This window comes from Suncus etruscus, chromosome 8 (assembly GCF_024139225.1).
Source record: "Suncus etruscus isolate mSunEtr1 chromosome 8, mSunEtr1.pri.cur, whole genome shotgun sequence".
NCBI classification, from domain to species: domain Eukaryota; kingdom Metazoa; phylum Chordata; class Mammalia; order Eulipotyphla; family Soricidae; genus Suncus; species Suncus etruscus.
Window position 1 is genome coordinate 64,938,876 of NC_064855.1, and position 27,516 is coordinate 64,966,391.

Genomic DNA, 27,516 nt, shown 5'->3' on the forward strand with positions numbered 1-27,516 from the left:
AAAAAGGCCCCCGCCTTCCACAGACCCTTGTTCTTATACTCCAGAGTCAGGTCCCACCCCATGGTGGGATCAGATACCAACCAATGGTGGAAGCAGAATCAGGTCCTACCCTAGGGTGGGGGGCAGAATGCCAGGTCACACCCTAGGGTAGGGCACAATCACCTAATCAGATTAGGGTGAGCAACATAGTAATCCCCCAAAATATTTACATACACAACATAACCATCACTTACAAAATGCCATTTCGCTAATGTACCAGTTTCATCAATCATCTAGCTCTCTACAGATACCAAACCAACCAAAACTAGAGATGTCAGTATTTGGGCTGACATCAGCAAGCAGACACTCTCCTCTTGCTTTCTTGTATTTTGGAAAGTCCTGGCAGTTGAAAATGTGCCCATGGACCAGGGAGATGGCACAGTGGTAAGGTGTTTGCTTTGCATGTTGCTGACCCAAGAAGGACCTGGTTCTATTCCTGGCACCCACATGATCCCCCAACCTGCCAGGGGTGATATTTGAGTGCAGAGCCAGGAGTAACCCCTGAGCACCACTGGATGAGGCCCAATAATCAACCAATCAATAAAGAAAGGAAGAAAACATGCCCATGGAAGAAGCCATAGTGCTTGGAATTCCTGGACCTAGGGAATTTCTGCCATATACACAGCTAAGTGACAATTCCAATTTTTTAATATTGTTATCCCAGTAGGAACACACCAACATACCAATGTATATTTGTGTATTTGAAGTTACCAAATGTTCAGAAACAAAGGAAACTAAATAAGGTAACAACATAGAAGATGAGTACAGGGTGCAGGGCATGCAGAAAAGCTCACCAGGCATGAGGCTCTGGGGCCTAAAAGCTGAAGGTCTAGGCAAATAGATTTTGTGCAAAGGGCACAGCAAAGCAAAGGCTTCTCTGAAAACAGGTCTACATCTTGCAGATCTGGTCTCATTGCTCCCGTTCACATGTACTCTTCCCAGTCTTGATAAAGGGTGGGCCAGAGATATGTCTCAAAGGGCCAAGGTGCATGCTTTGCATGCAGAAGCCTCGTGTTCCATTCCTTAAAGTGCATGGCTCACTGATCACCAAACCAGATGAAGCTTCACAGAATAGCCTGATGTGTCTCAGAAACCAAATGAAAGGCACACCTCCTTTTAAGACAGAAACTTGAATATCCTTGATAGACAAGGATAGAGGATCAGGTTTCCCCCCTATCTAAGAAGAATATTTGTATGATGAGGTAGTTTTCTGGTGGTTATTTTTTGGCAGCGGGGGGGGGGGGAGGATTTTGACTGAGAATGTATAAAAACTACTCCATGTAAATTAATGATAGCAGCATTTGCAAACCCCAAAAATAACTTACTAAATCACAGCCTACAGACGCTTTCAGATGTCAGGAGAAACCTGAGTAGATCTAGATAACAGACACAAAGAAATACTGGTTTGATATGATTTCTTAATGCTCTCTATGTCCACCTTTTTTATGTTAGAGTACTATTGCCTCTCCCTTAGAATTAATTACCCCCTCCATGTTTCCATAACCTCTGTGTGGACTTTATAACAGAATATGCCCATGGAAATCATTATTAGCTATTTTCCCTGCAACCGTGAGAATTGGACCTTCTTCCTTACAATACTGTAAATTCTGTGACAGGACTATGCATTATATTTGGTGGGAGTGTTTAGAGGGCTGTCACTTGTCTTGTATTCATTCCATTGACCTGGGTTTGATCCCTGGCAACACATATATTCTTTGGGTACCACCTGTAATGATGCCTTCCTGCATAGCTAGGAAGCCAGGTATCCCCCCCCCCCCCCACACACACACACAAAACAAAACAAAACCAAAAAACCTACTCCACATCCACTTACTCTCAGGCTACAGAGCTCCTAAATGGTTCTGGAATTTCAAAACATACAGTCTATATCAGCCTCCCTCCATCATATCTGCCTCAAACTAGCCCTCAGGAAACAGGTTTATACTTGAGAAAAAAATGTGGTGAAAGGCCTTCCAGAAGGAAAATTGGAAACTCTCTTAGAGATCTACTTGATCATCCATCTCTGGACAGTTTCCTTTTCCCACCAAAAAACATTAGCATGAAACAGAAGATAAATTATGCTTGAGTTCCTGCCCCACATGGCTGAGAACCTGATGCACACAAGAACATTTCCAGGCTAAAGAGAATCATTCTCAATCAGCCTCTGAACACACAACACCCAGTCCCAGCCCAGATGTGCAGATAAAATCTGGTAATCTGAGTTTGACAAGTTTCCCCTGGGAGTCTGTGCACAGTGAGGACAAGAAACACTAATTCAGAGCTGAGCCATCCATTACCTGAGTCAGGTCCTCACATGCCTCTGAGAAAATGGGCAGGTTACTCTTCTTCACCAAATAGGTTTTGTGAGCTATTTTTGAGTTCTCCTTGAACACAAAACACACACAGTCAACAAAGGTGGGCTTCCCATCAGTTCTAAAATCTATTCTAGGGAGCCTTTGCTAGGACTGAATGGGCATTTGGGGCAGAAAATGCTTTGTTCCCTCTGACTAAGGTATATTCAGTGGGAAAATTCCAGTGACTTATCCTCCCCACAGCTGCCTTGTTATGCCCCCACTCTCCTCTTCCTTCTTTCATAATTTCCCTGAAAAATGTTTGGTGACTCAGGTCTCAGGTTTCCCCTACAAACCTGCTTTAAAAATAAGACTAATGAGTCAGAGTAATAGTACAGCAGGAAGGGTGTTTGCCTTGCATACAGCTAACCCAGGTTCAATCCCTAACATCCCATATGGCACCCCCAGCCTGCCAGGAGTGATTTCTTACTGCAGAGCAGGAGTAACCCCTGAGCTCTGCCAAGTATGGCCCCAATACAAAACAGAACAATAAAGACTGACAGGCACAGGGTCCTCCCACTCAAGAAGGAGCTTTTTCAACCAGCCACTTCAAGAGCACCCCTCTTCTATCTGAACCAATGTCCCCTCTCATATTACCTCTCTCACTTTCCTTCTCAGACTCTTGGTTAGGCTCCACCACTGGTTCTTCCATAAAAACTCTCTCTCCTTTTGCAGAGGAAAGTAATGGTACTAAGGAGCTTGCCTTACACACAATCCCTTCGGCTGCAGCCCTGGTTCAATCCATGGTACCGTATATTGTATACTCATACTATTTCCTTTCCTATACATTGTAAGGCAATGGTCCTGTCAGGACTGACCCCTGAGCACACAGCCTAGAGTTATCTCTGAGAACAGAGCTAGACATAGTCTAAACCCCCAAATAACAAAAACCTTCTGGATCAAGGATGTGTGGTTCAAGGGCTGTGTTTGTTTGTTTGTTTGGTTGGTTTTTGTTTGTTTGTTTTGTTTGTTTGTTTTGTTTGTGGTTCAAGGGCTGTGTTTGTTTGTTTGTTTGGTTGGTTGGTTTTTGGGTCACACCCTGCAGCACTCAGGGGTTACTCCTGGCTCTATGCTCAGAAATTGCTCCTGGCAAATTCAGGGGACCATATGGGATGCTGCAGAACTTCTGCATGCAAGGCAAATGCCTTACCTCCATGTTATCTCTCCGGCCCTTTCAATCATTTTTTTATCGTGATTACATACATGCATTTCTTACCTTTCTAACTCTTGATAATAGAAATATATTTTATTGTTTGTTTATTTATTTATTAATTAATTTATGTTTTGTTTTGGGGCCAGATCCAGCAAAGCTCAGGGATTACTTCTGGCTCTGCACTCAGAAATCACTCCTGGCAGGCTCAGGGGACCATAAGGGATGCTGAGAATCAAATCGGGGTCCATCCTGTGTTGGCTGCATGCAAAGCAAACGCCCTACTGCTGTGCTATCGCTCCAGCCCCTACATACTTTTTTATATGCTCTTGAAAGTGGGGAAAATAAGGAGAGAGAGAAAAATCATTTTCAGCAGTGTGGGTAGTTATGCTCAATGAATATGTATGTATAGCTAGCTTGCCTATATATAAAGTGGCAGGTCAGCTGATGCTGGGATGGTCTCCATGCTGTTTATAGGTTGTCTATTCTAGACCACTAAGGGGTTTCTAGTGTTTAAGTATCTGTATGCTGAACCACAGTTACCTCAATGCAGGAGACTGAAGTTCAATACCTGGTACCACATAGCCCCTTGAGTCTTACTAAATTTGTTCCCAACAACTCCTGACAAAAATTTAAATAAATATTTTGTTTTTCATGCAACTTGGTCTCCAAATCCATGCCAAGTAATACTTGCATGGACTTTAGAAATTATCTTTGTATACGAGGCAATTCTAGTACAGTGGCTTTCAGTACATGCAAGACTTTCATTATGGACACACTCTTACTTTCTACATATAACCCAACTCTAGAATACAGCAGCTTTTCTACTAATACTTATTATTGATCCAAAAGGAAGACAAGTATTTTTCATCAACATATGTTTAACAATAAATGTTGCTAACTAGGACTTTCATAGCCTTATTATCTTCTTGTAACATCTTAAGTAAACCACAAGAAAGAGAAGGCCCAATGAAATCTGATGGTTTTGTTACTTAAAAAAAAAATCGTTTTTTTTTTTTTTATCTTTTCTCTTTTTTTGTTTTTCGGCCACATCCAGTGACACTCAGGGATTATTCCTGGTTATGCCCTCAGAAATTGCTCTTAGCTTGAGGGGTCATATGGGATGCTGGGGATCATATGCCACCACTCCAGCCCCTTCTCTTTTTTTTTTCTTGATGGGGGGACAAGAGAGAACCTCTGAACAGGGAAGGAGAGAATAAAAATTTGTGATTACAAAAATTTATCTTTCTATCAGATCAATCATTATTTTTATTTTGGGTTATTTATTCTAGGTTAGGAAACCTAGAGGCCCTTCCCAGATATGCGCCCTGGATCAAACCAAGGCTGGCCTAAAGCCAGGTAACTACCTTAATCCCTATATTATTTATCTGGCTGCTAGTTCACTATCTTTAATATCTGCTCAGTTAGTTATTGCTAAATCAATAAAAGAGTGTTTTCTTTAGGAGTATGAATTCATTTACCTCCAGTTCATTACCCATTCTGTTTCTAATTTCCTTCATGTCACTGTGGTACTGTTGGCGTATTTCTTCTAACTGCTTCCAATATTCCTGAAAGGAATCCCAATTCAATTTTTTAATGATTGTGAATAAATTAAACAAATTTTGTAAAACGATTGTAAATGATTTAAGGCATCTCTCTGCAACTGATGATATTAAAAACAAGTGATTAGACAGTAAAAAAAAACAAGTTAGATTAGACCTGAAAATAATAATTTGCTCCATGTTTTGGTTGTGGTACTCACTTTCCATAAGTGCAATGGTAGCTCACAGGGAATCTGATTCTTGTAAAACCCCAGTGTGCTCATGATATACAATAACTTTATATTTCCTACTGTAATAAATGATCCTATTATGGGTTGAATTTTAAAGATACGTGTAGTCTTCATTCCCAGAATTCCAGTATATGAAAAATATATTCGAACACAATGTCATTTCAGATGGAATTGTTAATGTGAGGTCACACTGGGGGAACAGATTCAAAGGGAGAGAATACATATGCTTCTCACATTGAAGGCCCTAGGTTCAATTCCTGATACCTGCTTGGTTTTTCTCAAGAACCACCAGGAGTCACCCTTTAGCACCAAGCCAAAAATAGCTTCAAATACCATTTGTTTTTAGTAAACACAAGGGCACCATCAGCTGTAACCCCAAAAGAAAAAAATAAATTGATGAGGTCCCCACTGGAGTTTGGTGGGTCCCAAGTTCACATATAACTGGTGTTCTTTCACAAGATGGGCATGTGAGGATGAGATTCATGCCCAGAGGAATTCTACTGGACTGGGACAGTGATATTGCAGTGGTGGTGATGAACCAAGGCATCTAGGCAACCTCCCCAGTTTCGTAGGTGGAAAAAGCAAAGGAGGATTCTTCACTTGCTTACTTCAGATGAAGCATGGTCCTGCTGGCTCCTTGATTTTGGACTTCTAGCTTCCAGAACTGTAAAGCAGTAATTCTAGTTTTGTTTTTGTTTTTAATTAAGAATCTGTGGTTTACAATACTATCAATATTGGTTTCTCATGCCCATAATTCCAACACCTCACCCATCACCAATATACCCATCTCCCTTCCCTGAGTACCCTAATGCACCCCTCTCTTTTGAAAGTCAGTCTGAAAGAAAGGAATAAATCTGTTGTAAACCAACATTTGTTGAATTCTGGAAAACAGATCTAGAAAACAAAAAAAGAATTTCTCAATTGGTAACAATAGATGGTTTACCAATCCCTGCAAAAACCCTGATAATTGCTTTATTTCCTGAGAAAGTGAGAGGTATCTGGCTCTGTTTCTCTTAAAAAAGATCCCAGAATGGTGCTCACTGTGTGTCCCAAAGTGGTAGTACAACTGGTCTGCTGCAGGCTCTATGGAAAGTAAACATTCCACTCCATCACATGTAAAAGACAGTGACAGGATGTGACATTTTCTGTAGAGTATAAGAAAATGAAACCATTTCCCACCTGTTCCTTTATTTCATTTCTCCTGGATTGCAGTTCCTGGGATGGAGGCTCTTGTCCAGCACGTCTGTGCTCTGGTCTCTGGTGATGTCTGGATTCAGCAGAAGATGGACGAAGACCCTATTATTTGGATGAAATCATTTATCATGCACACTCGCATTTTGACAATATCTGGGTTTGACCTTGACATTTTCTTAAAAAGAAGTATGTCATTATACATCTCCTTTGAATATCTCTTTAGATGCATTCCTTCAATAGGCAGAAACTTTATCAAATATCTTCTTATGTAGCAGCAGTTTCCCCCATTTTCGGGATCTGTTTAGTACAGTATTCTAGTAGATAAGTCTCTGTTTAGGTTCATGTAAGAAAAAGGTTATGGGATTGTTTGTCTTGATACCTCGATCCCCACATGCATCAGTAACATCTTGTGGCATTATTCCTTTTTGCATAGGCTCATCAAAATGGGAAAAGCTTGCATATGCAAATAATTTCTTATCTAATAGAGATAGGAACACACAAAATTTTATACTGCAGTGGGACCTTACACCTTGGCAGAGTGACTTGGCTTAGACTTCAGTAGATCAGATCTTGACCATTCATTCACCCCTGAACCAAGAATAGCATTTATGGAAACAATCATGGTTTCCTACACCATCACCAGGAATAAAAATTCTACCAAGGGGTGCTGGAGAGATAGCACAGCGGTAGGTAGGGCATTTGCTTTGCATGCAGCTGATCCAGGACGGACTGTGGTTCAAATTCCAGCATCCCATATGGTCCCCCATGCCTTCCAGGAGCGATTTCTGAGCACAGAGCTAGAAGTGACCCCTGAGTGCCACAGGGTGTGACCCAAAACAAACAAACAAACAAACAAAATCTACCAAGAAGGCCCTAATACCACCGCCATGGCACTGACTTTCCAAAGAGGGTTCTTATGATACCCTATGACCTGGTAATAGTAACAGTCTGCTTTTAGGGCAGGATTCTCTGCAATGCTATCTATTGGTAAGATGAAACCAGAAGACGCTACACATCTTCCGGACTTAGACATAGGACCTGTACAGAAGCCAGGATCTATAACTATAGAAACCTGACAGCAACAATTGTGGTGGTAGAGAGCTGTTATTGAGTGGACAGAGAATGACTATGGGGTTGACAACCTAGTATGTCTGGAGCCTGAAGTTGGTCTGTGCCAGAAAACTTCATGGGTAAGGTCCCCCTGTTAAGGTTTTTCCTTTCTATTTCTCCCATATTTTTGCTGTGCCTATGCAAACAACTGCCACACAAACACATCTTTTTTAGTGTATCTCCTATCTTTATAAAAATAAGGGAGAGGGGAAGCTTACTAAACCTATTGCTATTGAATTAATGACTTAATTGGTTTTACAATAATTTTCATGAATATACTTGCTAAAATTTTTTCCTTCTTTTTTTCCATATTATTTTTTTCTTTTTTTTCTCTTAGATTTTCTATTTTCTTTTTTTTTAATTTTTTATTTTTAATTTTGAGAACAAACATGCAAAGAAAGAGGACAAGGTAAAGTTACAGTGGAAGGACAATCACCCATAAACAGAATTCTCAGTAGTCCCATTGCTGATATATTAACTTTGAACTTTCAGCCAAAGAACATTAAGAAAAATAAAACAGAACCCATGTACAATTACTTTGTCCCTAAAGTCCCCAGATTGTAATACATAATAGATTTTCTATTTTCTTTCTATCTTTTAAAACAGCCTTCTGTCATCCTGAAACAAATGTATTATGATTAATTGTGTCAATACATTTTCTTTAAATAAATTAAGTTTAAAAAAATTAAATAAAAAAAAGAAAAAAGAAAAGTAAAGAAAAAGAAGTATATCATTTATGAAACTTGGTGTTTTTATTAAGCAGTTATAAAAGATATGGACTGTCAAAGTAAAGAAAATGAATAAAACAATTTTGTCCTTTGTCCTAAGCAACCAATAATATCTACTACCAGATAAGATCTTAGTCATTTTCTGAACTGGTAAAACTTTCCTGTGAAATTAAAGTTCTGGGAAGGTTAGCAGCATGGGATTAGGAAAGTGGATAGAATCAAAGAATTGGCGCTGCTCAAACAAGAGTGTTAATAAATGGATACACCCTAGGATACATAGCCAGACTCCCTCAGGACCCCCAATTTGGACTCCGCTTACGGATAAAGGCTAGCTTTCATTTAAAATAAAGTGTAATATCCACCTTTTTTTTTTTTTTTAATCACACCCGGCGGTGCTCAGGCGTTACTCCTGGCTCTTCTTTCAGAAATTGCTCTGGCAGGCACGGGAGACCATATGGGATGCCGGGATTCAAACTACATCCATCCTGGATCAATTACATGCAAGGCAAATGCCCTATGGCTGAGCTATCTCTCCAGCCCCAACGGCCACTTTTTAAAAAAAAAATAAGTAAAATTCTGATAAAAATAGAATTAAAGAACTTATAGCTCTTGTATGGGGAGGGAAAGTGGGAGTGCTGAAATTCCCCTGTTCACTAGTCAAAAGGAAATATAGGCTCAGATGGTATAGGGTCCTCCCTAAGGTCACACAGTGTAACAGCCTAAGAAGAAACAAAATATCCTGAGCCCTCCCTCAAGCCCATTCCCAGAATTCCATTATTTTTTGTTTGTTTGTTTTGTTTGGGGGCCACACCAGCTGTTGTCAGGGCTTACTCTTGGTTCTGAGTTCAGAAATCACTTTTGGCAGGGCTTGGGGGACCATTTGTGGTACCCAGAATCAAACAGGGTCAGCCACATTGAAGGCAAGTGCCCTACATAAATCCTTTAATTTTAGCGATTAAATATTAGGGACAAGGAGCTGGGCAATATAGTTCATCAGTCAGATTTGAACCCACGTTCTAACTCTTGTACCACATGGCCCTTGGAGTACCATTGTAGCCACCCTAAAAGTCCCTGACACCACAAGACCTGAGCAGCTCTGCAGCCCCCAACTACATACACATTGAACACACTAACCTGGTTGGTGAGGATCACTGGGGACTCTAGAACATCCTGACCATTGCTTGGAAGGTTCCCAAAATACTAAAATCAGGGGCACGTTTATAGAGTCATCTGGCTTTTCAGTGCAGACTCCACTTGACTCACAGATCCACCCACAGCTCCCAGCAGGGAACAAATGGACAATTCCCATTATCTTTTTTTTTTTCTGGCCACACCCGTTAGATGCTCAGGGGTTACTCCTGGCTACGCGCTCAGAAATTGCCCCTGGCTTGGGGGGACCATATGGGACGCCGGGGGATCGAACCGTGGTCCTTTCCTTGGCTAGCGCTTGCAAGGCAGACACCTTACCTCTAGCGCCACCTCCCCGGCCCACAATTCCCATTATCTTAATGGCTCATAACTTACCAACTGCTTTTCCACGTTTAGTTTATACTGCTGAGCTTCAAGTTTCCTCTGAAGATATGCGGCACTAGGGGTATCAGAAAGCTCCACGTGAGTAGGAACTGGAGCTTGCCTCTCCCACCACCACCCCCCTCCCCGCCCGCCACATAGATACATGTAGTAGGGGCACCCGCTGGGGTTGAACTGTGGGCTGCTGAGGTAGAAGGGCTCAGAAGAGCACAACCTGGGGGGTACCAAGGACCACAGATGGCAGGGCTGCTGGATCACACTCGCTAGCTCCCTGCAAGGCCTCTGCCACAGACCTACTCCTGGCCCTGCTTGGACTAGAGCATTTTTCAGTTTAGCCAGAGATTTCACAACTAATCTGTGGCTTGAAGTGCAAGTGCAAATGCAAGGAGTCTTTTCAAGATTCAGAATGAGGGACCAGAGCTAAAGCATAGTGGGTAGGGCATTGCTTTGCATGCAACCGACTTGAGTTCAATCCCTAACATCCCATATGGTTGCCCAAGCCTGCCAGGAATAATTTTTGAGTGCAGAGCCAGGAGTCAGGCCCTGATGCCCAGTTTGTGGTTCAAAAACCAAATAAATAAATAAAGTTAAATTAAAATAAAGAGATGTGGACATTGGAAAAGAGAATCGTTCTGAGGGGCCGGTAAGACAGTTTGTAGTACCTGCTTTCTAAGTAACAGTCCCTAGCAATACAGGGGCAGAGCAACCTGGTCAATTAGCTTGCCAGATCACTGAGAGGATCTCTGAGGGCTTCCCGAGAAACACTTGGAAGATGTCCCCTGTCAAATATAAGAGTTACATGAATTAATAAATTAAGTATTAAGATGAGAATTAATGTTAAAATGAAGAGTTTGAAGAATCTTGAGAATAATTTGTTTAGGAAAAATTGAAAAGATTTCAAAAAAAATCTGATTTATAAAAATATTTCAGAGGACGAAGTTTAAGTATACATTACCATTTGTCCTGGTGATGGACTGTGGTTCTCTCCTTGATGATGATAATCCTTGACTACCTTGTCTTTTTCAGGGATTGTAGAAACAGTAATTTGATTCGTGGGTCTCTCTTCCTCATCATTCAAGTTGAGGCATAGTAATAGGTCATAGGGTCTGTGCATGGCAGCAAGTTTGGGCCTTTCCACCATTTTTATCTTAGGGGTTAGAGAAGAGAAGTTCCTTCAAATAACATTGATTTTACATTTTGAAATTCACAAAGAGGAGGCTGGCCAAAGTGTACTCAGCTACCACGTTGACAAGTCTAAGTCAGTGTGAATTTTACAGAACCATCACTGTTATTTTTATTGTCTTGGTTTGGTTTGATTTGGGTGGGGGGCATGCCCAGCAATTCTTAGGACTCACTCTGGGCTCTACAGTCAGGGATCACTCGTGGTTAGCGTATGGGGAGCACATATGGTAGCCGAAGTATTGAATTCAGGCTGTGTATCTTTTATACCCAGTGAATCACAAAAAACTAATCTGCCTAATCACCAATATATTTATAAAAGTGTCTTTATATCAAATCGTTCCAAATTAGTCTTGCTATTTTAAAAAATAGTTAAAGATAACTAAAAATAGTTAAAATATATAATAGTTAAATAAATAGAAATAAAATAAACAGTAATATATATAAATATAAATGAAAAGAAATAAAAATACATAAAATAAAGGGGCCAGGAGATATAGTGCAGGTGGTAAGGCGTTTGCCTTTCACGCTGCTGATCCAGGAGACAGATCTCGGTTTGATCCCCCACATCCTACATGGTCCCCATCGCCCAAATGCCAGGTAGCGATTTTCTGAGTGCATAGCCAGGAATACCTGTTGAACCCCAAAAACCACAACACATACACACAAAACACTATAAAATAAAATATATATAAATGAAATATAATATATTTAACTATATAGTGATAAATATAAAACATATATACAGTTAAATATATTAAATTGACTATAAAAATATAGTTATTAGAGCCAGACAGATAGACCATGGGTAAAGTCTCTGTGCCTTGCATGGTAGAAAGCCTGGTTGGTTACCCCTTGGCACTACATGGTGTCTTCTTAGTATTGAGTCAAGTATGACCTCAATCTCCCCCCCAACATTATAATTATAATCTTGGAGGGATGGAGTTTAGGGCAAGTTCAACTGCTTAGTGCTTACTCTTGGTCCTGTGGTCAGAGATCATTCCTGGTGGTGTTTGGGAAAACATATGTGTTTTCAGGGAATGAGTGAGTCAGCCATGTACAAGGCAAGTACTTTACCTACTGAACTATCTCCCTGGCCTCAAAATTACAATCTTAACTTAAAGACAAAATTAATTTTTTTTTTTTTTTTGGTTTTTGGGCCACAGCCGTCGATGCTCAAGGGTTACTCCTGGCTGTCTGCTCAGAAATAGCTCCTGGCAGGCACGGGGGACCATATGGGACACCAGGATTCGAACCAACCACCTTTAGTCCTGGATCGGCTGCTTGCAAGGCAAACGCCGCTGTGCTATCTCTCCGGACCCAAAAGACAAAATTAATTTTATCATGAATATTTCATAAGCATACAATAAAAGACTAAAAAAAACTAAAAGTTTTTAGTTTTTTAAACTAAAAGTGGACTAAAAGTCCACTGCTGAAGTGGACTTAAATAATTAAAATACAAAGAATTTCTACAGGGAAAAATCAGTGATAAGATAATAGAATTATGCCAATTACTATACGATGTCAGAATTAAAAGCAGTATAAATTTCATGTTTTCTGCCACTATGCTACTTATATGTTTTAAAAACTCATTTCTAATTTATAAATAAATAGAATAATTTGAATCACAAAAAGAAAACTAAAACTAATATATAAAATACTTGTAACAACATACAGCATTACTTTAAAAAATATAACTAGCTGGGTTTAGAGAGATAATATAAAAGTCAGGGCACTTGTCTTGCACACAGCTGACCCAAGTTCCATTTCTAGCAACCCATATGGTTCCCTAACCACTGCTAAGAGTGATCTCTGAGCTCAGAGTCAAGATTAGGCCCTGAGCAAAGCCAGATGTGACCTCAAAACCAAAATAGATAAACATATATAAAATTAGTTGCTGTCCAATGAAAAAACATGTTAATACTAATATAGAATAGTACAACAAGTTTAAAAACCTACAGATTTCAAAATTAAGAGTCTCCCCATGAACATGTATGAGCAGGTCTGTGCGATTTTTCCACCAACTTCAAAACAATAGAACAGCCTTACTATCACTTACAGGTAAGGGTTTCTCTGATCCAGCTGGGGGTCCCCACTGGTTTCTGTGCAATACAGTCTTCCTTCCAGATGGCACTGATCGCCTTGCTCTTGGTAAGCACATTCCCTGGAATCTTACTTTCTGTATCTTAGAATCTTAGTCAACCAAAACAGAACAACTTCAATTTGTTTTATTTCCACACCTTTAATATTGATGCTTGCAGAAGTATAAATATCTGAGATTTCATACATGGTATATTTACTTAAACTAGTAACTTGTTTTTATTATACAGAGAACACTGGGGTCACAGTGGGGCCATACAGTGCTTAGACTGGAACTCAGGGCCTCATACTTTCTAAACATGTTCTCTGCCATGTGAGCCAGAAGCCTCGGACCCATCCAGAGACATTTATACCTACTAAGAATAGTGCTGACACTATTTACCATAGCAGACTCTGGAAACAGCCAAGATACCCTTCAACAGATGAATGGCTAAAGAAACTGTCGTACATAACACAATGGAGGTATTATGCAGCTGTCGGGAGAGACGAAGTCATGAAAATTTTCCTATACAGTGGATGTACATGTAATCTATTATGCTGAGTGAAATAAGTCAGAGAGGAGAGAAAGAGAGAGAGAGAGAGAGACGCAGAATGGTCTCACTCATCTATGGGTTTTTAAGAAAATTAAAGACATTCTTGCAATAACAACTTTCAGACACAAAAGAGAAAAGAGCTGAAAAGTTAGCAGCTCACCTCATGGAAGGCTCACCGCAAACCAGGGGTGAGTTTAGTTAGAAAAATAACTACGTTTTGAACTATCCTAATAATGAGAATGTACGAGGGAAATAGAAAGGCCTGTCTAGAGTAACAGAGTCTGGGATTGGGGTGGGGAGGAGGAGATTTGGGACACTTGGTGATGGGAATGTTGCACTGGTGACTGTGTGGTGTTTCTCTATATGACTGAAACCCAAATACAATCAAGTATGTAATAAAGTTGGTTAAATAAACAAAAAAAAAAGAATAGTGCTGATGGCAAATCACTACATTATTAGTATTTTTCTTTGAATGGAAGAAAAAATTAATTTCCTCAGGATTTCTTTACAGGTTTCAAGTAACAAAGAATACTAACTTTTAAAAATAGAAATGGATAACTTTTACAGAAACATTGTTAATATAAATACGTATAATCATCATAGCTAGGAAATCACATTGAATTATCGTTAAAAAGATGACTAGTGTCTTTAATGTGTTGTTGACACTGTGAATTTGTTCTTTTTTTCCTATTTTAAGTATTTCTAGAAATATATATAATGCATTTTCTGCCATCTCTAACTATTTATAAATATTCTCACTCTAAAACCCAATAGTAACACAATATCAAAACAAATTGAGCATGGCAAAGAATCTAATTTTATTTTCCTTTTGTATTTTCCTCAATTTTAATTTTCTTAGAGTACCTTGGAGAGATTTTTCTACTCATTTTCCTTTAAGCTCCCATATTTCATTATGGCTAAGTCTTCTTTCTCTTACACTTATAACTCAATACCTTTTCTTCTTCAGTTTTTCTCTTAATCTTAGATACACAAATATACACAGTACTTCATTATTACTCTAGGTATTTCTCAACACTAGACTTCCCTATTTATCACAGCCATAAAATATACCCCGATTTCTCTGGATATTATTAGTAAAGCTTCTCATCATTAACCATTTAAATCCAAGATACTAGGTTCTAAGAGTACAGAGAAAGGGAAAAGAGAGAAGTAGGAAGAAGGAAGCAAGAGGAATGGAAAATGGATAGGAATTACTAAAAAGAATTTGCAAGAGTCCGTCCTCTGCATTTTATAAAAGTAAAATTAATTTTATTATCTGTGTCTATGAATTTCTTTTTATTCTTTACTTGACCCTGCACAAAAGTAAGGCTGATCTTAGCTCTTCGATGATCTCTTAATTGGTAAATCACTGCTTCATGGAATTTTTCTAACTAATGAAGAGAAAATAAAATACCTCTGGGTTATTTATAAGCTTTATATAACTTCTTGGGCACACTCACCAATCACTGTTGGACAAGATGATTTTTCCTCTCTGAGCTTAGATGATTCATATTTTTAAATGTCTGTTTCCCATATATTTGGTGGAATTTCACTCCCAAGACAGTCAGTCCTACATTACACCTCTTTGTGTAGACAGCTGTAATGCAGGTTTTAGGTTTGCATGGCTACTTACTCTTACTGTCAACTGCCTTCCACGCAGGTCGAGAAGCTGATGGTCTTGCTCTGTTGTTGACAGCATGTTTGAATTCTTCCTGAATGAGCTGAAACCAAACATACATGTCAAGACCCAGCTAACTAGAAACTGTCAAATTTCAGCTAAAATCACCTCAGGAGTCAGAATTTACCTCAGGAGTCAAGTATTTGGCAATAAGTTTCTCTAAAAAAGATCTTTTCAAAATTGAGTTGATAGATGGCCTATCTCTGGGAGATACTTTGAAAAGTTGAGATACTCAAGGACTGTAGGTCAGGGGGAAAACCCTTGGAGATATGGGGAGTAAAATGGTGCTTGACAAATCTTCAGAACCAGCTGGTGTAGCATTGTTTACCTTTCAAACTGAAAAGGGACAAGTAGTAATGATAGTGGGTTCAGAGAAAAATACAGTCCAATAGGTTAGAGTAATACATGAAGTAAAATTATATATAGTATATAATACAATGAGTGCTACTTAGGTATTGAACCCAGGAGGAAAACAAACATACGAGGCATGAATCTTCTGTTGAGTGACCATCCAAAGGCCCAAAACTATTTATCTATTTTGTTTTATGCATATATGCACACACATATGCTGGTGGTCAGACATTAGAAAGTTTTCTGGTTTATGAAAAAATTTATTTTGTTTTGAGGTTTTTTGGGTCATACCTGGCAATGCTCAGGGGTTACTCCTGACTCTGCATTCAGAAATCGCCCCTGGAAGGCTCAGGGGACCATATGGGATGCTGGGAATCAAACCACTGTTCAACCTGGGTCAGCTGCGTGCAAGCAAATGCCCAACCCACTGCTATCTCTCCAGCCCTATGGTTTATGAAAAAATATTGGAGGAATCTCTATATCATGTTAATTTAAAAAGCAAAAGTTAAAACTTTTAAAATAAAACTTGTTTTAATTTATAACAAAATTTGTTTTAAAAGACTAGAACTAGGTTTCTTTGCTTGGCAGACACTTGGGGGCCTCCCCAGGCATCCCCTGACGGCTTGCCTCGGCTGAGGTGAGTGATGGGGGCCGGAGTTGCAGATCAGGCTGACTGCTGGACCCCTAGGCCCGGCAGACATTTTGGGACCTCCCCCAGCCTGCATCAACCTGGGAACTTTGACCTGATTCAGCATTAATCTCTTCAAGGCGTGTCTCGCTGGGGCTGTGAGTTTCTGTTGAGGTTGTGGATTGTGCTGGTTTCTTTGCTTGGCAGACACTTGGGGGCCTCCCCAGGCATCCCCTGACGGCTTGCCTCGGCTGAGGTGAGTGTTTGGGGGCCGGAGTTGCAGATCAGGCTGACTGCTGGACCCCTAGATCCCGGCAGACATTTTGGGACCTTCCCCCAGCTGCATCAACCTGGGAACTTTGACCTGATTCAGCATTAATCTCTTCAAGGCGTGTCTCGCTGGGGCTGTGGATGTTTCTGTTGGAGTTGTGATATGTGCTGGTTTCTTTGCTTGGGCAGTGGGGGGGGGGAGGGACACTTGGGGGCCTCCCCAGGCATCCCCTGACGGGCTTGCCTCGGCTGAGTGAGTGTTTGGGGGCCGTGAGCGCCGGCCGCTCCGCTGCGCTTCGCGGGGCCAGCGGCACCTTCCACCTCGCCAATGAGTACCACCCACAACACGTAGAAAAACCCACAGCGTAAGCGAGACAATGGGGAGGACTACGCAGACCAACTTCAACCATAGAAGAATGAAGATGGAAACTCTGATGACCCAACAACGACCAACTACCTAAGCAGTCTTTCAGAAATGGAGTTTAGAGACGAAATATGGAGGTTGCTATCAGATATCAAAGAAAGTATAAATCAGAGCACTAATAAAAATCAAGAGAATATGAAGACAGAAAACAGAAAACTCCAAACTGAAATATCAGATCAGATAACAGGTCTGAAAAACTCAATAGACGAATTGAAGAACATAATGGATGAGTTTTCCAACAGGTTAACAGCAGCTGAGGATAGAATTAGTGCTTTAGAAGATGAGATGCATAACAACTTTACACAGCAGAAGAGATTAGAAAAAAACCTCAAATCAAATGATCAAACAATGGAAAATTTACTCAAAGAATATGAGAAGATGAAAATAGAAGACTTTGATAAGCTCAACAGAAACAACTTCAGAATCATTGGAGTTCCAGGAGACCCAAGAAGAAAATCTTCAGGAAAGAATCAATGGTTAAGAAACATCATCACAGAGAAACTACCAGAGCTAAAGAAAACATGTGACCAAATCCTGCATGCCCGAAGAGTACCAGCTAAAAAGACCCCAGTAGAAACACCCCCAAGACACATCCTAGTCACCATGATGAAACCCACCGATAGAGATAGAATACTGCAAGCAGCAAGATCGAAAAAGGGAAATCACATTCCACGGAGCATCCTTGAAATTTACAGCAGACCTGTCACCAGAAACACTCAAGGCCAGAAGGCAGTGGTGGGACGTAGTGGGCAAAACTCAATGAAATAATGCTTCGCCAAGAATATTGCACCCAGCAAAACTAAGTTTCAGGTTTGACGGATGTATACACGGCTTCACAGATAAACAACAGCTCAAAATCTTGGCAAGGACTCAAAACCAGCCTTAAAAGAAAAACTGAAAGATCTACTCTAAAAACAAGACAGAACAAAAAACACACCAAACTTCTACACAAAGATGGCAATAAATCCCATGACAATTATTTCTCTCATGTCAATGGACTAAATGCACCAGTTAAGAGGCACAGAGTGGCGAAATGGATCAAAAAACTGAAGCCAACCCTTCTGCTGTCTACAAGAAACACACCTGAATAGTCAGAATAACATAGACTCAAAATAAAAGGCTGGAGGAAAATCATTCAAGCAAACAACACCCTTAAAAAAGCGGGGGGTGGCCATACTAATATCAGATGACACAAACTTTATACTCGAAAAATTGTAAGGGACAAAGATGGATATTATGTACTAATCAAGGGATTTGTACAGCAAGAAGAAATCACTCTCCTAAACATATACAGCACCGAATGAGGGTCCAGCAAAGTATTTAATACAATTGTTGACAAATCTGAAGAAGGATATCAATAATAACACAATAATTGTGGAGACCTCAACACAGGCTTGTCAACACTTGATAGGTCAACCAAATGGAAACCCAACAAAAATATACTAGACCTGCAAAAAGAAATGGATGAAAGAGGCCTAGTAGATATATATAGGGCACTCTATCCTCAGAAACCTGGATACACATTCTTTTCCAATGTACATGGATCATTCTCCAGGATAGATCATGTGCTGGCACATAAAACATACCTCCATAAAATAAATAAGATAGACATTTTGCAGGCTGCCTTTGCCTGACCACAAGGCTCTGAAGTTAGATGTGAACTGCAAAGGGACACAGAAGAAAAAATTTAACACCTGGAAGTTAAACAGCCCTCATACTCAATAACCAGTGGGTCCGAGATGAAATCAAGGAGGAAATCAAAAGGTTCTGGAAAGAAATGGACAATAAAGACACAAACCTATCAGAAACTTATGGGACACAGCAAAAGCAGTACTGAGAGGAAAATTTATAGCTTTGCAAGCACACATCAGGAAGGAAGAAGGAGCTTACCTGAGTAGCTTAATGACACAGCTAATAGAACTAGAAAGTGCTCAACAAAAGGACCCAAAAATAGGGAGACAGAAGGAAATAACAAAGCTGAGAGCAGAAATCAACGAAGTGGAAACCCAAAAAACAATCCGAAAGATCAACGAAAGCAGAAGTTGGTTCTTTGAAAAAATAAACAAGATTGATAGACCATTGGCAAAACTCACAAAGCAAAAGAAAGAGAGAAACTTGATAACGCGTATTAGAAATGAGAAGGGGGAGATCACTACAGATACTGCAGAGATTCAAAGGGTATTCAGAGAATACTTTGAGAAACTCTATGCCACTAAATATGAGAACCTGGAAGAAATGGATAAATTTCTGAACTCATATAACCTTCCACGGTTGAATAAAGAAGAGGTAGCATATCTAACACCCCCATCACTATTGAGGAAATTAAAACTGTAATCAAAAATTTACCCAAAAACAAAAGCCCAGGCCCTGATGGATTCACGAATGAATTCTTTCAAACCTTTCAAGAGGAACTACTACCAATTCTGGCCAGGCTCTTTTATGAAATCGAAAAAACAGGAATACTTCCAAATAGCTTTTATGAAGCCAACATCACCTTAATACCAAAAACCTGATAGAGATGCTGCCAAAAAAGAAAATTACAGACCAATATCCCTGATGAACACAGATGCAAAGATCCTCAACAAAATCCTGGCGAACAGGATCCAGTGCCTCATCAAGAAGATCATTCACTTTGATCAAGTAGGTTTCATCCCAGGAATGCAAGGATGGTTTAACATCCGTAAATCTATTAATATAATACACAACATAAACAACAACAAAAATAAAAATCACATGGTCATATCAATAGATGCAGAAAAAGCATTTGATAAGGTTCAACACCCATTCTTGATTAAAACTCTCAGCAAGATAGGAATAAAAGGAACCTTTCTCAATATAGTCAAAGCCATCTACCAGAAGCCAGTGGCAAATATTATCCTCAATGGAGAAAAACTAAAATCCTTTCCTCTAAATTCTGGTACAAGACAAGGCTGTCCTCTCTCACCACTCCTATTCAACATAGCACTGGAAGTACTTGCTATAGCGATTAGGCAAGAAAAAGATATCAAGGGAATTCAGATAGGAAAGGAAGAAGTCAAGCTCTCACTGTTTGCAGATGACATGATACTCTACTTAGAAAAACCCTAAAGACTCTACCAAAAAGCTTCTAGAAATAATAGATTTGTATAGCAAAGTGGCAGGATACAAAATTAACACACAAAAATCAATGGCCTTTTTTATACACGAATAATGAATAGGGAAGAAATGGACATTAAGAGAACAATCCCATTCACATTAGTTCCACACAAACTCAAATATCTTGGAGTCAACCTGACTAAAGATGTGAAGGATCTATACAAAGAAAACTACAAAACACTGCTCCAAGAAATAAGAGAGGACACGCGGAAATGGAAACACATACCATGCTCATGGATTGGCAGGATCAACATCATTAAAATGGCAATACTTCCAAAAGCATTGTACAGATTTAACCGCGATTCCTCTAAAGATACCCATGACATTTTTCAAAGAAGTGGATCAAATACTTCTGAAATTCATCTGGAACAACAAACAACCTCGAATAGCTAAAGCACTCCTTGGGAAAAGGAATATGGGAGGCATTACTTTCCCCAATTTTAAGTTGTATTACAAAGCAACAGTTATAAAAACAGCATGGTATTGGAATAAAAACAGACCCTCAGATCAGTGGGAATAGGCTTGAGTACTCAGAGAAGGTTCCTCAGACATATAACCACCTTGTTTTTGATAAAGGAGCAAAAAATCCTAAATGGAGCAGGGAAAGCCTATTCAACAAGTGGTGTTGGCACAACTGGTTAACCACTTGCAAAAAAGCGAACTCAGACCCCCAGCTAACACCATATACAAAGGTAAAATCCAAATGGATTAAAGACCTTGATATCAGAACTGAAACTATAAGGTATATAGAACAACATGTAGGTGAAACACTCCAGGACATTGAGACTAAAGGCATCTTTAAGGAGGAGACAGCACTTTCCAAGCAAGTGGAAGCAGAGATAAACAGATGGGACTATATTAAGCTGAAAAGCTTCTGCATCTCAAAGGAAATAGCGCCCAGAATACAAAGGCCACCCACTGAGTGGGAGAAATTATTCACCCAATACACATCAGATAAAGGGCTAATATCCAAAATTTACAAGGTACTGACAGAACTATACAAGAAAAAAACAACTAACCCCATCAAAAAATGGGGAGAAGAAATGAACAGACACTTTGAAAAAGAAGAAAGGCAAATGGCCAAAAGGCACATGAAAAGATGTTCAACATCACTAATCGTCAGGGAGATGCAAATCAAAACTACTATGAGGTACCACCTCACGCCACTGAGATTGGCACACATCACAAGAAAGGAAAACAAGCAGTGCTGGCGGGGATGTGGAGAGAAAGGAACTCTTTTTCACTGCTGGTGGGAATGCCGTCTAGTACAACCTTTATGGAAAGCGATATGGAGATTCCTTCACAAACTGGAAATTGAGCTTCCATACGATCCAGCTATACCACTCCTAGGAATATACCCAAGAAACACAAAAATACAATACAAAAAACCCTTCCTTACTCCTATATTCATTGCAGCGCTATTTACAATAGCCAGACTCTGGAAACAACCAAGATGCCCTTCAACAGATGAGTGGCTGAAGAAACTGTGGTACATATACACAATGGAATACTATGCAGCCATCAGGAGAGATGAAGTCATGAAATTTTCCAATACATGGATGTACATGGAATCTATTATGCTGAGTGAAGTAAGTCAGAGGGAGAGAGAAAGACGCAGAATGGTTTCACTCATCTATGGGCTTTAAGAAAAATGAAGGACATTTTTAACAATATCTCAGAGACAAGAGAGATGAGGGCTGGTAGGTGCAGCTCAGGACATGCAGCTCATCACATAGAGTGATGAGTGCAGTTGCAGAGATGACTACACTGAAAACTATCATAAAATGTGAATGAATGAGGGAAGTAGAAAGCCTGTCTCGAGTACAGGTGTAGGGGGGTGGGGAGGAGGGAGATCTGGGAAATTGGTGGTGGGAATGTTACACCGGTGAAGGGGGGGTGCTCTTTACATGACTGTAATCATACAACTATAATCATGTTTGTAATCACGGTGTTTAAATAAAGATAAAAAATAAAAAATAAAAAAAAAAAAAAAAAAAAAAAAAAAAAAAAATAAATAAAAAAAAAAAAAAAAAAAAAAAAAAGACTAGAACTAGGGGCCAGAGTTATAGTAGAGCAAGTAGGGCACTTGCCTTGCATGTGGCTGGCTTCAGTTCAATCCCTAGGGCCCAATATGATCCCCTGATCACTGCCAGAAGTGATCCCTGAGTGCAGAGCCAGGTATCAAAGTCAAAACCTTTAGCTTTTGCAAGGCAATAGTTCTTTACCAATGAGATGGCCCTAGCCCCCAATTTGTACATTTTACTTTATAAAATAAAGGCTACATCTTTACATTTCAGTATATAAAAGTTCAATCATCTTCCATAAAAGTATGGTCATATAATTTTTAATGATCTAGTAAAACTAACATTAACTTTTTCACTTAGAAGTTTATTTACTCACATAGTTTCAGATTAATCTGAATTAATTAAGTTTAATCTGATGATGAACATACTTACAGGATGTCTGAGTGTGCAGAGCTCATATAAGACACAGCCTAGAGACCAAATATCCCTGAAGAAGATAAGAGTTTACATAACAAATATCCATAATTTTCGTTTTTTTTTATTTAAACAACTTTATTACATACATGATTGTGTTTGGGTTTCAGTCATGTAAAGAACACCACCCATCACCAGTGCAACATTCACATCACCAATGTCCCAAATCTCCCTCTTCCCCACCCAACCCCCGCCTGTACTCTAGACAGGCTTTCTATTTCCCTCGTACATTCTCATTATTAGGATAGTTCAAAACATAGTTATTTTCCTAACTAAACGCATCCCTGTTTGTGGTGAGCTTCATGAGGTGAGCTGTTACTTCCAGCTCTTTTCCTTTCATGTCTGAAAGTTGTTATTACAAAAATGTCTTTCATTTTTCTTAAAACCCATAGATGAGTGAGACCATTCTGCATCTCTATCTCTCTCTCTTTCTCTCTCTGACTTATTTCACTCAGCATAATAGATTCCATGTACATCCATGTATAGGAAAATTTCATGACTTCATCTCTCCTGATGGCTGCATAATATTCCATTGTGTATATGTACCACAGTTTCTTTAGCCATTCATCTGTTGAAGGGTATCTTGGCTGTTTCCAGAGTCTTGCTATGGTAAATAGTGCTGCAATGAATATAGGTGTAAGGAAGGAATTTTTGTATTGTATTTTTGTGTTCCTAGGGTATATTTCTAGGAGTGGTATAGCTGGGTCGTATGGGAGCTCGATTTCCAGTTTTTGGAGGAATCTCCATATTGCTTTCCATAAAGGTTGAACTAGACGGCTGGTGAGAATGCAATATCCCTAATTTTCAATAAGTCTTTACCCTTACTACCTTATATTTGTGTCACTTTACAGTCTTATGTAGGTGAACCACTTGTAACAAATGCTTTCAAATACATAATCAATACTCATTCTTACCAATATGTAGATAAATAAAAACAATTATTTGTCCAAATCCTAGCAGAGAAAAGTATACAAACTGTGTCATGTGAAAGGAAATTTGTACAATTGGCCACAGATCAAATGACATGCACTGGTTTTCAGCCAGTCCCTAGATATTCCTGTGGCAAAGAATAGTTGTGAAACTTCTGGCTGCTTACACCTTCCAGCCTCCCGTTGCTTGTCTCTTTAATATATTTCTTTTATTAATTTTGAATTTGTTGTACAATTATAATTACTTCAGTTAATGGTTCAATATTTACTTCAACTTTATGTTCTCAAAGAAAATGTGTGTAGTGAACTGGGGTGTGTCTTGGCCATAGAACAGTTGCCTTCATAGGAGAGACCTCTGGGTTAGACCTCCAGCAACATAGGGGGTGGAGGGGTGTGCATGCAGAAAATTTGTTTTGGTAAAATCCAATTGATTTAGCTTAAACGGAGTTGACATGCCTGCATTTGGCCAGCTCTGTATACTCACTATGTTGTCAGAAGAGATGGAGTACAAGCTGTGAAAAATCATGGGTACACTGGCCCTGCAGCTAAAAGCTGGCAATGTATGGCAGAGAAGAAAAAGCAAGTCCTTGCCCTGTCAAAGCCACATCAGCTGCAACCATCACCTACAATTGCCACTTCACCAATGACCCTGTTTCACCACTTATCTATGGTTCCTAAAGTTTCTACAAACTCCCCATTCACTTCTATTCACATAAAATTTGGTCTTTCCAGATTTTTCTCTTGGCCCAGATTCCTCCTGTTTTCTTGGCCAGTGGGAATGAATTCACTGGCTTACCAGGGTTCTTAAGGAAAGAAATGTAGGAGTGGTTGAGAGCTAGGCAGAAGTATGTTGAGGACAGTGGAGATGTAGAAGCTAGTTTTGCTTTTCTGGTCTCAGGAGAGAGGGTAAGGGCTACCCAGTGATGATCAGCCAAATCAGCATATGTAAATGTTCATTCAAGTTGTTAGAAAAAAGTAACAGTGCTGCACAGCCTGGGCTCTCAGCCCACAGCAGCCTGAGATCCACTAGCTTTCACCAGCCCTCACTCCTGCAAATTACTACTCTAGCAGCATTCCCATTTCAGGGGAGATCAAAATTTGGGGATTATGGAGGTTCAGTTCTCAGCATCTTATTTATTTGTGTCACCTAAGCAAGATCAATCTGAATGGGACAGTGCCAAGTCTAAAGTGATTAGGAGTTTTCTTCTGGAATCAGCTATCCAGAAAATAAAAAAACAACAAAAATGAATTATTTGATTGATTGGCACGGAGAGCCTAGTTTGGCTGTTTGTGTTTGTTTCAGCCTAATTTTTTTAGTTCCTATCTCAGTGACTTAGAAGTTGTTTTATTTAATGGGCTGCCTTAACATTAGAACCAACCCTTCTCATGGCTCCTTGTTGAATTAATTTAGAAAATTCCTACTTCCTAACCCTGACAACAGATTACACTGTCTGCTCCATCCACAACGCTTTCCTGCAATGAACTGATCTTGCTCAGAAGGTAGGATGTTTGCATATGAAGGTGGGCATCATGGTGACTGATTGTCTCTCTGCACTTGGATCTTTAAATGAGGAGAGTCTTTTCTCTGAATGCTCAAAAGCTTCAGGGCACATGGAAGTTGTAGGAGATCCCGATGAGGATCCCAATTTCACAAGTAAAGTAAACAAAATGTCAGGAGAAAATACCATAAGAAAGAGTCCATCTAATTTTACTGACTTTCAAATTGATCGTCAATTACTTACGTTTTGTTGTTGTAGGGTTTATTCTGACATATCTCTGGAGAAAGGTAGTAGGGCGTTCCAACACATGTTCTAGCAAGTTCCATGGAACTAGAATATTATACCAAATAATAAATTAACACAGTTTATTATTGGAATAAGAAAGGCCTTTTAAGATTTGGACATAGGAGAACAAGTATAAGATTACACAGAATGCATACATTAAAATCAAGCAAAATGATGTATAATAATAATAGAGTAATAAATCAGCTAATGTTTTACTAAAAAACTTTAAAATTGGGACTCAAGAGATAGCACAGTGGGAGGGCATTTGCCTTGCAATTGGCTGACCCAGGACCAAAGGTGGTTCTAAACCCGGCATTTAATATAGTCCTCAGTGCCTGCCAGGAGTAATTTCTGAGCAGAGAGCCAGGAGTAACCCCTGAGAGCAGCCAGGTGTAGCCCAAAAACCAACCTCCTTCCAAAACAAAACAACAACAACAAAAAAAACACTTTAAAATTACATTTTATTATAAACAGCACATTTAAAAAAGCATGCTTTTTCTATATGTATTCTGCACATAGTTATGATCACAGTGAATTTAAAATACAAAGTTCCATTTTCACTTCTTTTGGTGTGGGGGGTGTCACACCCAGCAATGCTCAGGTGTTATTCCTGGCTCTCTGCTCAGAAATTGTTCCTGGCAGGCTGGGATGCTGTCCTGGGTTGGTTGCGTTCAAGGCAAACAATGTACCATTGAGCTATCTCTCTGGCTTCAATTTTCATTTTAGTTTTTAAAGGGAAAGGACTTTATTTTTTGTTTATCTTTATTGGAGGACTAGTGACACTCAGGGCTTACTTGTGGCTCTGCACTCAGGGATCACTCCTGATGGGCTGGGGCATCATTTCAGTGGTACCAGGAATTGAGCCTGGGTCAGTTACATGCAAAGCAAATGCCCAACTCACAATATATCACTTCAGCCCTGATTTTCACTTTAATATAACAACAATTTCCTCAGATTACTGAAACCTTTTCAAAAGTTTAAATGATAATGACTATTTAATATTCTGCTACATGAGTATGCCAGATGTTTTTGCTTCCGATTTTTTGGGGGTAGGAGGGTTATACTCAACAGTATTCAGGGCTTACTCCTAGCTCTGTGTTCATGAATTACTTCTGGCTGTGTTTGGTGGACTATATGAGGTGCTGGGAATTGAACCCGAGTCAGCTTCATGCCAGGCAAACATCCTACTTCTATACCATTTTGTCAAGCTTTTATTAAATTCCAATTCTACTTTGCCAAGTTTTTATTAAATTTAACCATTTACAAGTGTTGGACATTTTAATTATCCCACTTCTCAAATTACTCTCTTGGAACAAATTCTCAGAAATAAAAATATTTTAAATCACTTTATATTACTACCAAATTGTCACAAAACTTGTTGCATCAATAAATTTCACCCAGTGAGAGTGAACTTGTCTATTGCACTAAATACTTACCTGCTTCAAGTATGTTAAAGTCACATATTATTTGATAAAATACATCATATAAGCATTTATCTACAGTTATTTGAAAACCATGCTGAAATTCCTTTACTCATAACCCAAGATGAAAACTGATTTTTTTTGTTTTTGTTTTTGGGCCACACTCAGGGGCTACTGCTGGCTATGAGCTCAGAAATCGCTCCTGGCTTGGGGGACCATATGAGATGCTAGGGTATTGAAACACTGTCTGTCATAAGCTAGTGCGTGCAAGACCTTAACACTTGCACCACCACTCCGGCCCTGAAAAATGATTTTTAAGTACTTACTTGCTTAGGATTCTTGCTATGCCAAAGTCTCCAAGCTTTGCAACACTCCCATTCTTGCTAAGAAATATGTTCTGTAAATGGAGATAATGGTACATTGATAGCAAGTTTTTAAGAAAAAAAATCAATTCTGCCTTATCTTGTTCCCAAGCTCTTACCTGTGTTTTTATGTCCCTATGTAAGATCTTCCTGTCATGAATATGTTTTAGTCCTAAAGAAATCTGTACAAACCAATTCAGAATCTGAAGAGGGAACAAAAAACAAGCAATCTGATCACATTTTTATGTTTACATGATAATAAAACAGACCAAATATATTTGTATGAATATGTATATATGAATGAAGAATGTAAATATGTCATCTTATTTT

The 27,516-nt window shown here is 39.4% G+C and overlaps 1 protein-coding gene across 1 annotated transcript in view; it reads right to left on the reverse strand.

Moving 5' to 3' along the window:
- Nucleotides 1-27,516, reverse strand: part of NEK5 (NIMA related kinase 5) — a 96,632-nt gene that overhangs the window by 48,737 nt on the left and 20,379 nt on the right. The window contains 14 exon segments of the mRNA XM_049778483.1: nucleotides 2,339-2,423; nucleotides 5,022-5,108; nucleotides 6,512-6,628; nucleotides 9,889-9,952; nucleotides 10,619-10,673; nucleotides 13,123-13,266; nucleotides 15,346-15,427; nucleotides 15,512-15,616; nucleotides 15,618-15,668; nucleotides 15,670-15,720; nucleotides 22,649-22,703; nucleotides 25,362-25,448; nucleotides 27,151-27,221; nucleotides 27,306-27,389. Of these exon segments, the coding sequence (XP_049634440.1) occupies nucleotides 2,339-2,423; nucleotides 5,022-5,108; nucleotides 6,512-6,628; nucleotides 9,889-9,952; nucleotides 10,619-10,673; nucleotides 13,123-13,266; nucleotides 15,346-15,427; nucleotides 15,512-15,616; nucleotides 15,618-15,668; nucleotides 15,670-15,720; nucleotides 22,649-22,703; nucleotides 25,362-25,448; nucleotides 27,151-27,221; nucleotides 27,306-27,389 (1,138 nt within the window).